A 12,653-nucleotide genomic window follows, 5' to 3' on the forward strand; every position below is an offset into this window, starting at 1 on the left:
TGTCCACGTTATCTCGTGCACATGAACGGAGAGCTTACCTATGTAAGGACTGACCAGTCCTGCGTACAGTAAGTGAGCATTGGTGCCTGTCATTATCAAGAATTCTGAATAGATAAGTGCAGTGTTTAAACACAGCTATTGTTAGGCTTCCTGTCTTTTAATGCAGGTCAGCTGACCTATGTTTTTATTGTTGTTGCAAATGCATTACAGTTTCTACAATTCCTAGAAGACTCGGTATGGAAGAGATCAAGTCCCAGAAAGGACCTGATGGAAAAGTCCTTTATACGGCAGAAAAGGCCTGCAGCACTAACGGTACAGTGGAAATTCAATCTTAGTTTGAGTTCTACACGATAGTTGTAGGTTTATACTGCATCTCCTCTGGGGAAAGAATGAGGATGTTCTGCACTACTTTTAACATGACATGTTAGTTTTCCCCACTCATCTGTAGAGCTGCAATCCCTGTCTATTGTGGTCCTCACTGAATGACAAGTGTTCTTGTGTGAGGCAGCGTGGCTTCACCTAGTATAGGCACCAATGTGTGAGTCACTCTCTCCACTGACTGTCTTTCAGATATCGACGACATGGACGACAACATTGAAGGTAACTTGACTAGTAAGAAGTAAGCAAGCATTCATGGCAAGCAGTGGCATTTCTGGTCAGATTCAATGGCAGAGTATAGGCGTAATCGTGTTGTTTCTTCTGCTGGGGAGGCAGAGAAGGAGAAAGGCAATTCAGGAGACTCCCCAGTGGGCAGAAGATGATGAGATCTTAACATGAAGTCATCCTATTTCAGTGGCTTTTATTTTTTGATGTGATAACCTGACATGAAGCATTTTAATGCAGAAGTGTTTATTCTGGCTTCCAACTCAAGGGAAGTTCTATTATGGTGAGGAAGCCATGGAAGTCAGCAGGAACTGTGTTAGCAAACTTCAGTCTTCAGCAGGGGCCAAATCACCGCTCTTCCTCACATGAATATCAGTTTGCTGGTCTGAACCTGGACTGATGCTTTACACAGTGAATACAGTTGGTGCCATCATAAAGGAAAATTCTAAGTGTCCCCATCCAATGAGCTATTACTGTACAACACAGAGTGACGGCTTCAGCATCATCACATCATGTGCTTCATAGTACATGATGTAATGTCGTGTACTATGACAGTGTCACTCTATCAAGATTGAAGTTGTCTGTCTGGAGAGACAGCTCCATTAGTCAATGTGCTTGCCTTTCATAGCTGTGACCTGATGACCTGAGCTCGACTCCTGGAACCTACATAGAGGTGAAAGGAGAGAACTACCTCCTGCAGGTTGTCTTGAGACCCCCCACACACGTGGCATGGCATGTACTCTAACACACACTTCATGTACATACACAAGTATAATGACAATAATAATTGAAAGTTATTAAAAACTATATATCATTAATGAATGCAGTATGCTAGCCTTGATCTGTAGTAGACAAAAAAAATCTGGATCTCTAGAAATGTCAATTTTCATGACTTTAAAATGGCCTGAAGAAATAAATGATAGAAATCTATCACTTAATCTTAACACTGATTTCATCTTACCAATCCAAGATGGATTCTTTTATAATCTTGGAGGGAAAATGCTGTTTTTCCTCATTGATTCTTCAGGTCTTCCTTTGATTTGCCCCTTTCATCTGTGGAACAGTCCAGGAGAAGCCTCACTTTGTTTCTCAGCTATATCCATCAAGGCTAGGTGCCAGTGCAAACATAAAGTAGCAGCTTTTCTTTAACCCACTAGCTCCCAAATTACAGAGACACAGACTATTAGATTTACTTCATAAGCTTCATGGTACAGTAACTGAGAAGTTACCAATCTAATACTCTAAGGCAATCTGCTACCTCCCACCCAAAATGCCCAAGATACTTTCATTTTAGTATTGATCTGACTCTCTCTGCTCCATGTGTATTCTCATGGTGTTTTCTGGACTCTCTCCTAGAGACAAATTCTCCCTTCCTCTCTCTCCCCCTTCTCCACTGTGATCATAGGTCCAGCTCTAGTCTCTCCTCTGCTTAGTCGCTGGATGATCAGCTTTTTATTGGCCAATCTGGGGATAATTGGGGAGCAATGTTTATGCAACATTGAGACAGGAGATTCTTAGAATAAGCATTATAATGCCATGTCCAGATTGCAACCAGATATAAGGGCAGAGATAGAATTTGAAGAATACAAGGATAATCATTACACAGTGCACAATAGCATTATGTGTACAGCCAGGCATATGGACTCAATCCATATGCCATTGTCTATATCAAGCTAAGAACACTTGGTATGTATCAGGCAGTACCGTGAGCTCAGGGCCATTTTGTCTTCTAGAGATGTGTGAGCAGAACCAAATGAAAGCCTCACAAGAAGATGCTGACAGACCGGCACTGGTTAAGGTAAGATGGCCTCCTCCTTTCCTAAGGTAGGAAAATGAGTTCTATGGTTCCTTTATTTATTTATAGATACCACATTCAATTATAACACTGACAGCTTAAAGAGCAGATATCCCTAGGAAGAGAGGGAATTATGCCAAGCCACCCATGGCATGACACAACATGAGAGAAGACTGAATTGTGTCAGGTTCCACAGAGAGTGTCAGGAAGCTCTTCTGACAAACACTTACCTGTTTAGATTAAAACATGTAGAAGAACTGACAGGCATATGGTTTATGACAAGTTTCTTTTTTTTTTCCTCCATTTATTCTCTTGACTTTCCTCTGTGGACTTCTAAGGTTAGCACACTTGGAATGAGTTTCCCTCAATGTTGATGTGGTAAAAGTTTCTGTCATCCTTTAAGGGACATTGAGGTGGTGAGTTCTTTAAAGCACAAAGTTAGATAATTAGAAGAAAGAGGAACTCCTTTGAAGAAATTCATCTCACAAGATCAGGTTGTCAACATGCTTCTCTGCCAATAATGTAGCTTTTAGAACTCCCTTTTGTAGAGGACAAAGATATAGGTTTGCCTGATCATGCTTGATAGGCAAAGGTGAGAAAATACTTGTTTTCTTTACACACAACCTAGACTCAGGTGTTTTGTGAAAGTATCAAACAGAACAATACATTTTTTTGTTTATTAGTTCTTCAATAAAACAAGAGAATCAAAGATCTGTGCAAACTTAACTCAGTACGATCTGGGCCTAAGAGTGTTTTTCTCTAAATTGCAGGTCCTGTCAGAAAAATGGCATTGCCGTATGTATTCTGGAATGGGTTTCTTAGGACACGCTGTAGATAAGAACTGTGCACTTACTTACTGTCTTTGTGTAGTTCCCCAGTGTTTTCAGAGCAACCTGCTGGCAAGGAGGATTTAGAGTATAGTTTAAGATCACAACTGATATTGTAAGTGACAAATCATGGTCATAAGTCTAGAGTTACCTGTTTCCCCTTAGCTGTCTTGGGATTTTGTGTGTAATGAAATGACTATGTGTGTTTCTCTTAACTTTCTAAACAAATTTCCAGTGTCAGTTTTGTCAATGAAAGAAATCAGAGTTTTCACCCATTTGCTAAATTAATTAGGTCAGAGCTCATCCTAGCCACATATGGTAGATTAATTTCTTAGCAATCCACGCTACAGAAGAACCAACCAGGACAGCAAGATGAGTGACTAAGGTGAATTGCTAGGGAGTATGAGAGCAGACATATGGGATTCATATCACACTTCAGTTTATAACCTCTGCCTCTCATTCTATAAAGATATGTATAGAAATTGTGTAGAAATCTCAGCTTTCCAGCATATACCTGGAGCAAGCCTTACCTCCAGAGAACCCAAACAGTCCTGTGTTCCAGTAGTCAGAACTTAAAGGTATCTTTTATGCTTAGGTTACAGCAGATATCTCAGGTGTACTGATATATAGGGTGTTTTGTTTTATTTTAGCTCAGCTATGGGAATACCAGGTTGTTGTGTGTGAGGCCTAGAGACTGATACTCAACACTGCAGAAACTAGGTTAGCACACAGCTTTGTGATCCTAGCATTCCAAAAGGAAATTCAGGATGGTCAGGAATTTAATGTCTTCTTCAGTCTCAGGCATTTTCTAAATAGCCCAGGTTGTGATACAGACCCTGCCCCAAAACAGCAATTACCATCACCTCAACAAAAAGAAAAGGAAAAAGTCTACTTCTTGTAAGTCATAGCCCTCCAACAATAGAAAACTGTTTGCCAGAATACACTGTGGATCTGTGCCATGGCTGGTTCTAGAGAGAACTGACGAAACACTTCAGCATAATAGAACCTGTTGCCGTTAGTCCAAAATCCACAGTTCAAGGCTCGACCACTAATAATAACTCCAGTCACCCCTGAAGTTATTGATCTGGTCTCAGCCATTCTTTTGACCATAAATGTTTCAAGTGAATCTAGATTATCCCTCAAAAGTACTTGCACTCAATGCTGATCGGTCTCCATGGTGAATAGTAAGTAAGACCATGGGGAGTCTTTACAGTCAGTGAATCCATGCAGTTAGCTTTGGAGAGTCATCATTCTGAAGATGCCCTTTTCCTCAAGGTGTGTCTATATACTGAGACATTAGGGAATGAGGGGCTCTGGTTAAGGGACTGGGACTATGTGTCTTGCTCATGGCTACAATATGGACAGAAGATTGTGTAGAGCTGGACTCTGGGCAAGGAGTAAGCAAGGTTAGGTGCATACCTTGAGCTACTAAAACCCCTCCCTTCTCTGAGGTGTATTTAGTCAAAGCTACATAGACAGCACTAAAGGCCATTGCTACCAAGTAAGTAATAGAACAGATCTAGTCTATTGAATCACCAGAATTCTTGGTTTTTCAGTTTAGATTGAGGACTTATCCAGGGTTTGTCGATTGAAGGGGGAAATATATTTTGCAAAGCAATAATGAGACAAGTGGGTTAAACTAAGTTGGAGCCAGAATCATTATGAGGTCCTCTCAGTGTGGCCGCCTGATTTTTAGGAGTTTACACTGAGAGGCCACAGAGAGGGTAACACAGTGGTGCGCAAATGCTACACATTGGAACTAACCTGCTTCCTCATATCACTGCTTCAAAAGGAAATGCCCATTTTTTGAAGGCCATTCAAAAGCAGAGTTGGAAAAGTGAAACATGTATCATTGTTTCTGTTTTCTTTTTTCTGTCAGATAACTTGGTCCATACTATTAAGGTACCTCTTACAGTGTCCTCAGACAAAGTAGGAAGTAGAGATGGTCCCTTAATAACACCCTTTCCTTTAGGCGATAGTATATGTTGTGCACAAACTGTAAAACATCGGTGTGGCATCATACATACACTGTCTCTGACTCTAACTGTGGCCTGTTGCTGATTTACACATAGAGCTCCTTTTCAGTGCTAGTGATATACATTTAGGGCTTGACATTCATTTACTCCTTCAGACTCATTAGGCTTAATGGGAGTCCTAAGGAAGTTGTAGTGTCATGTGGTTTCAAGAACAGAGAAGTGAGGAATTGCCCAAGTTTCATGGCTCTGAACATCATTTGGATGCTGGCCATCCTGCACACTCAGTCAAATGCTCTTCTGTCCATCTCCTCTCATCCACATGGGTTGAGATCGTATCTACACTGACCATGTCACATGGGATTTAAGTGTTCACTGATGTCCTTGGTCTTCCGGGAGTGACTTTGGGTATCAGACAAATGTACATGCAAATCAGTAATGAGATCAAATGTTTAAGCACAGAGCAGTGGTCAGCCTTCCTTTCATGTGATTCAGCTAACCTGTTTTTGTTGTGACTGCATTTCAGTTTCCGCTATATTGCAAAGACTGGGTTCCGTGTGTGGCCAGCATCATGAAATCAGTGGTGCATTTCAGCCACAGACTGTGTTTACAGCCGAAAAGGCCTGTGGTACACAAGACGGTACTGTGAAAATTTAATAATGTTTGAATTCTTAAAATTAATCCATTAAGTTTTAGTGTTCTTTGCCTGTATGTATGTGGGTGCACCACATGTTGCATACCAACAGTGGAGGCGAGAAGAGGGCATACAATAGCACAGAAGTGCAGTAGCACATGGTTGTGAACCACCATGCTACTGTGGAAATATTTCATCTCAATCCAGGGCTTCTACACTGCCTTTGGCCATTCTGTTTCTAGATAAAAGAAACACAACCTTTATATTTATAATAAGCCTTAATCAGCACTAAAGCTGGGCATAGATCTACCCTCTATGATATTAGAATCTATTTCCCCATCTATAACCCCAAGTTTTAACTTGCCATGTTCCATGTGGGCAGCTCTTAACTCCAATTGGCTACCCCAGAGTTAAGTTTTCACGGTTCACCTATCCCATGACAGCTTCCTCCTCCTTCCACCTTCTCCCTCTCCTCGTGGTTCTTCTCTCATGCCAACTCTGGGCAACCCCAAGCCCTGCCTCTTACAATTCTGCGCACATGGCTACAGGCTATATACTATAGCTATAGGCTGCAGGCATCTTTACTCATCAATCAGGGGTAACTTGGAGGGCAAGGTTGCATAGTGTCACTTCAGCCTATGTGCAGATTCTCTTATCCTTGGGGGCAAGTAGGCCTTGGAGGCCAGTATTTAAGAGAATAATACATAGCAAAAGACCAAACTTCAATGACATGTGGGTGCTGGGAATCAAACCCCAGTCCTCTGGAAGAGCTGTGCTGTTAACTATAGGGCCATCGCTCAAGTTCCTAGTTCACTATTAATAATAGGAGCTGTAAGTAAGACTGTATCTCTGTGTCACAAGAATTAAGACGTTTGCAGTATTTTTGATATATGAGGTGTTACTCTAGCTCATTAGTAGAATGTCTGTTGTGGTTCTCAGTGAATGATGTGGGCCAAAGGAAGTTGAACTTGTTCTCATGTGAGGCAGGGTAGCTTCAGGTATTATGATCACTAAGGTAGGAGTCACTCACTGTCTCCATTGATTTTCTTCCAGATGTTGATATGTTTGAAGATAGGACTGAAAATGACTTCGGTATGAGGAACAGCCTCTAAAGTGATGATCTTGGTGGTGGTATGGTAATGGTATTCCTGGTCACATCCAACTCTTGCCTGCCTTTCTTCCAGATACTGGTGATTTGGATAATGATGATGTTCTGAATGAGTTTGGTAAGGAGAACAGCCTTCAAAGAGATGGTCTTGGTAGTGGTAGGTCATTGGTAGTAAGATCTTGTTCTTCACTGATTTTCTTCTAGACATACATGACATATATGAAGCCAAAATGGAGAATGACTTGAGAAGTGACACCAGCCTGCACAGTTTTAATTTGGATACTGGTAGGTAATGGCGCTCCTGGTCAGATACAATGAATAATGTCTTAGTTTGGGTTTTACTTCTGTGAACAGGCACCATGGCCAAGGCAACACTTATAAGAAACAGCAAGTCATTGGGGCTGACTTACAGGTTCAGAGATCAGTCCATTATCATCAAGGCAGGAGCATGGCAGCCTTCAGGCAGGCCTGGTGCAGCAGTTCTATATCTTCATCCCAAGGAAAACAGAAAAGACGAGCTTCCAGGCAGCTAGAAAGAGGGTCTTAAAGCCCACACCAAGAGTGACACACCTATTGCAAGTCTATGCCTCCGAAGTGCCACTCCCTGGGCCAAACATATTCGAACCACACAAATTGCCTAGCAGTAATCAGAAAGTCAATTCAAGGGTCTTCCAAATGGACAGAAGTGATGACCAGAATCTACTAGTGGTCACTGAGTTTAATTTTTTTTCATTGCTGTAACAAAATACGTTGACAAGAAACAATCTAATGGAGGAATTGTTTATTGTGACTTCTGGTTAAAGTGAATCCTTGAATCATGTTAAAGAAGACATGGAAGCTAGCAGGGAAGGGACAGCTGTAGGTCCAGGGGACTAGCTGGTCACATTGTATTCACAATCCATAATCAGAAGACAGAAAGTTAACAGAAGTGGAGCCAGCTTCAAAACCTAAAGGTCCTCCATGGTGATTGACTTCATCCAAGGAGGCCCCATCTTTAAGGAGTCTAAGCTCTTCCCCAACTGCACTACTGGCTCCATAGGACATGTTTAAACACACAAGGCTGTGAGGGGCATTTTACACTCAGACTAGAACCCATAGTATTTAGTTTATGGCCTCGTATGAATTCACCACATCAGGTCATGAATGTGTTATCTAAACAAAAATGACATACTTCCTAATTTACTCTTTCTTTATCATTTTTTCCAAAAAGGAATATAGTATGCTCTAAGTTAGAAGACAATGTCATTTTTCTGTTTGTTATCATTTAGTTCCTCAAACCAAAGCTCATTTTCTTCTGTGTCCTTGTCCCCACAGTTTGCAGTATTCTGTATGTTAGTCATTTCTATGTGCCATGTTTTGCTGAAACCACATACAGTAAAGGGAATCCAGAGGGAAGGGAATCTGTATTACAAACTCTATGGGAATTTGTTCTTTATATATAATGGTGTAGAAAATGAAGGTGAAAACTGTTATGTGAAACTATTAGACATTCTCACCGAAAGCAATTGGTTCTACCTTTCTTTATGCCCATGTGTGGCTGTGTGGGTAGCTCAGGAGATACAGAGCTTGCCTTGAAGAACAACCACTTTTCTATGAGTTGCCTGGTGGCTAAACAGAAGCCGTCATATTTATGAGACATTAATAATATATGGTGGTGGGGTTTCCATTTGTAACCAAAGTAAACGTTTTAATATATAATTTTAATCTACCTAGTCTTCCTGAGTTTTCATTCAAACATAGAAATCTGTTCCATATGTAGAATAGTGGTGGCTCATGTTAGGAACAGACTCCAAGAACACACTCAGGACAACTTGGGAACTGTTTTTAAACTTTTTAATAACTATCCAATCCAATTCCATGTGAAATTAAAATGAACACTTTCATAATAAGCATGGTTATGTTCCAGAAGAACAACTATTTGAGAATGTGTTATTTGGGGGGTTTACATGTCTATGGAACCTAAGATGTGTGGTCTTTGACAACATAATTTGCCAGTGAGTGACCTTCCTCAGCATTTACAGCATATGCATCGTGTTCACTCAGTCACTGAGGAACAGCACTCCAATATGTCTTCTTTAGTTATACATGTCCCCTGGCTGGAATCAAGGATGAATTGACCCAGGCTTCTGACACTCTTAGGTAAAAGGGCCAAGCTGGAAGTCCCACATGTACTTCCAGATTCTGTATTTAGTATTACTCTCTTAGTGCATTAACTATCATATAAGAGGTTCTGTTAGTCTATGCCTAGGCTTAGGGATCTCTGAAGCCTATCGCAGTCCATGATAAAGTCAAGTCTGAGGTAAGATAGCCCAGTATAGGGATTGCTACAGGAATCTTGATTTTCATCACTGTGGTGATGTGAATGGCACATAGAAGAACCAATGCTGATCTAGTGTGTGGAGGCTCACCACTTGGGAAGCCCACGACCTGTGAGAAACAGATCACTCCTCACTGCTGTGCTAAAGCCATTTAGATATGGGCAGGTCCTTTAGTGATAGGTAAAGGCAGTGTAGATGTCAGCTAGAAGTTGTGAGGCTGTGTGAGCTCCACAGCCTGGGACAGAAGTAGAGAACCATCCTGAGTGGTGCTCTAATGCTCTCATAATACCTCATTCTTGTGTGAGTTCTCATGTGGAACTGTGTTAGCAAACCCCAGTGTTCAGCGGGGGGCCAAATCAGCACTCTCCCAACTCTAATGTCAGTTTGCTGGTCTGAACCTGGACTGATGCTTTACACACTGAATACAGCTGGTGCCACTGTAAAGGAAAACCAGAAGAAACAAATGCTGTGTAGTGGTTGTTTTGTAAATATAATACTGTCTCCATCCAATGAGCTATTACTGTACAAAGAGAGTGACTGCTTCAGCACCATCACATCATGTGCTTCATAATGCACTGCCTTTCCTAGAACAGTGTCACTCTATCAAGATTGAAGTTGTCTGTCTGTGTGTCTGTGTGTCTGGAGAGACAGCTCCATTAATCAATGTGCTTGCCTTTCATAACTGTGACCTGATGACCTGAGCTCAACTCCTGGAACCTACATAGAGGAGAAAGAAGAGAACTACCTCCTCCAAGTTGTCTTGGAGGACCAGCAAATTGACATTAGAGTTGGGGAGAGTGCTGATTTGGCCCCTGCTGAACACTGGGATTTGCTAACACACCCCCACACATGTGGCATGACATGTACTCTAACATACTCTTCATGTACATACACAGTAATAAATATATTGAAAATATAAAGCAATTAAAAATAGTCATACAATACACACACACACACACACACACACACACACACACACACATCCCTATAGGATCTTGGGTGGAGAAAAGAAGTTTGACTGAGTTTTAGAAATAGCATCTATTTTCCTGGTTTGAAAATAGTCTGAAGAAGTGATAGAAATCTGTCTTTTACCTATAACATTTATTTCAGTATTTTTCTCATCCAAGATCATTTCTGTAATTACTTTGAGTCTTTTAGCATAGTCATGGGTTATAGCACATATTATAGATTAAGAATATGATATGATATCTTGCAATATTTATAAAGTGTTGATTACCTAGACATCAGGAGAACTTTAAAAACAGGCTTTAAAATAAAAATGTATTGTAACTCATTGAATGATATGAATCAAAGAACAGCTGAGGTGGTCCTTTCAGGAAGAAGTGTGGTTTCATCTACTAGAGACAATACTTTGAGTGTAAGTTATTTTCTGTATTGACTTTATTACAGATAATTCTTATAAATACAGTGACACAAAGGATGACTTTACTACAAATGGTTCTTATAAACAAACTGACACACAGGATGACTCATCTGACACAAGCATGAAAAGTTCAGACTGTAAGTATTTTAAGTAATGCATTCTTGATTAGATTCAATGGGAAAGGACCCAGGAGTGGTGAGGTCATGCCTTCTTTCAGGGTAGCAAAGGGAGTCAGAAAGTCAGCTCAAATAGGTTTCGAGATCCACAGATGTGATGCTGCAGAGGTATCATCTGGGCAGAGTACTGAGTTTAGGTGCTCAGAGAGAGTGACCACTTCATATCACATACTGTGTTGTCTACGTATGAACACAAGGATTCAGCTTCTCAGTTAATACTCTGTTCTTTATCATCCTTTGACAAAGGAGCTGGTGTAACCCAGGGAGAAAGTAGTAATGCCTGTGTCATCTGCCCAAGGCTTTTAAGTAGTTTGTTATCATCAAAGTAAAGTAAGTTTCCTTTCCTGTCTCCCTGTACTTGCATTTATAAGAAATTTAGTTATTTCTTGTATGTTTTCTTTTGTGGAGAGTCATATATAGAATCTATTTTGAAACTATTGTGAAGTCTTAAAATTAAATTTGTATGTCTGATGGCATAGACAGCAGATGTAGGAACTCCAGTCTTTATGTGAGGTCACAGGGTCACCAAGCCTCCAATGTCCCTTTTAGCATCAGGAAGACAGCTCAGTCAGTCAGGTGCTTGTGAGGATTTGAGTTTAGCTCTAAAATTTCATGTTGATTTACACATTGGGCAGCAGGTTATACTGCCAGTTACCAGCAGCTTCAGAAGTTCCATGAGTTTGACCTCTGTGAATGAAGCCAGGGGCTCGAGGGTAGCAACCTTAGCAAGAGTGATCAAAACCCCGACTCATCATAGGGACACCAGAGTTGAGCACACAACATGACGTGAGAAATACTTGAGTACATTTTGGATGTTTCCACTATTTTTAAGATGTATGTGTGTGCACATCTGTGTCAGTGCACGCCAAATGTGTGTGGGGCCTGAGAGGTCAGAAGTGGGGGATGGATCCACAGGAGCTGAGATTAGAGGTGTTTGTGAAATACCTGAAGAGCTCAACACAGGCCTAAACTACTGAGCTACAGACTATCTTTAAATTACTTGATGTTGGTATTTTGAAACTTCCTAGACAGAGGAAAACTGAAGTTGATCTTGTGGGAACCAGGATGACTTCACCTGGCACAGGCAGGAATGAGAGAGCCAGCCTCTGTTCTTTTTTTTTTCCCCCAACACAGCAGTGTTCTAGGACATCGGGATAAAACTACCCTACAGAGGCTGGACTAGAATGAGGTAAAGTCCAAGCATCCCTGTGGCATACAGTGAGAGGATCCAGGCGCAGCCAGGTCACCCCTTGTGCTTCAGAGGCTGAGGGAGCGGAGATTGCAGTGGGACATGTGGAGGGGCGAGAGCTTTTCCTTTTCAAGGCATAACACTGAGCAGTGCTGTCTGTGGGTTCTGCTGTGTCTGTTGGTTGCTCTGCCATTTAAACACCATCTTTGCCAGCACACCTGCTTCCTCCTGTTTCCTTTGTTGTGCTTAATGAAGATCTAGTCAATTGTGTCCATAATAGTTTGACTTTGGGAAACTGACCTGTGACAGAGGGAATCTACTTGGTGGGACTGAACTCTTTCATGGACACTTGGCACAAACCTGGAGACAGGAATCTTACAGTTGGATCACCAGTACAAGACGAGCAGACGTCATTGTGCTCTGTCCATACACGCAGAACCACATGCAGGTTTCTTTTTCTCCTTTTGGTCCTTTTAGTCCCACTCTATAGGACACACCTGGAGGAAGAGCAGGGCACTCTAGCCTTTGCTCACTCTGGCATCTGGGAGGTGATGCACTTCGTTTACAGCTGGTGCTCTGCACACTCGAGGGGCTTGTAGGGGTGCCAGGCAAGGGGGGTTAGAGGGTGGCCTGTCCATTTGGGGTC

At 41.5% G+C, this 12,653-nt stretch overlaps 1 protein-coding gene across 1 annotated transcript in view; it reads left to right on the top strand.

Moving 5' to 3' along the window:
* Positions 1-12,653, top strand: part of LOC143439381 (uncharacterized) — a 52,014-nt gene that overhangs the window by 37,962 nt on the left and 1,399 nt on the right. The window contains exons 20-28 of the mRNA XM_076925710.1: positions 211-312; positions 571-600; positions 2,337-2,401; positions 3,169-3,193; positions 5,725-5,838; positions 6,886-6,924; positions 7,017-7,058; positions 7,145-7,225; positions 10,669-10,779. Coding sequence (XP_076781825.1) covers positions 211-312; positions 571-600; positions 2,337-2,401; positions 3,169-3,193; positions 5,725-5,838; positions 6,886-6,924; positions 7,017-7,058; positions 7,145-7,225; positions 10,669-10,779 — 609 coding nt within the window. The remainder of the gene's footprint in view (positions 1-210; positions 313-570; positions 601-2,336; positions 2,402-3,168; positions 3,194-5,724; positions 5,839-6,885; positions 6,925-7,016; positions 7,059-7,144; positions 7,226-10,668; positions 10,780-12,653) is intronic.

The sequence above is a fragment of the Arvicanthis niloticus genome, chromosome 26 (assembly GCF_011762505.2).
Source record: "Arvicanthis niloticus isolate mArvNil1 chromosome 26, mArvNil1.pat.X, whole genome shotgun sequence".
NCBI lineage: Eukaryota > Metazoa > Chordata > Mammalia > Rodentia > Muridae > Arvicanthis > Arvicanthis niloticus.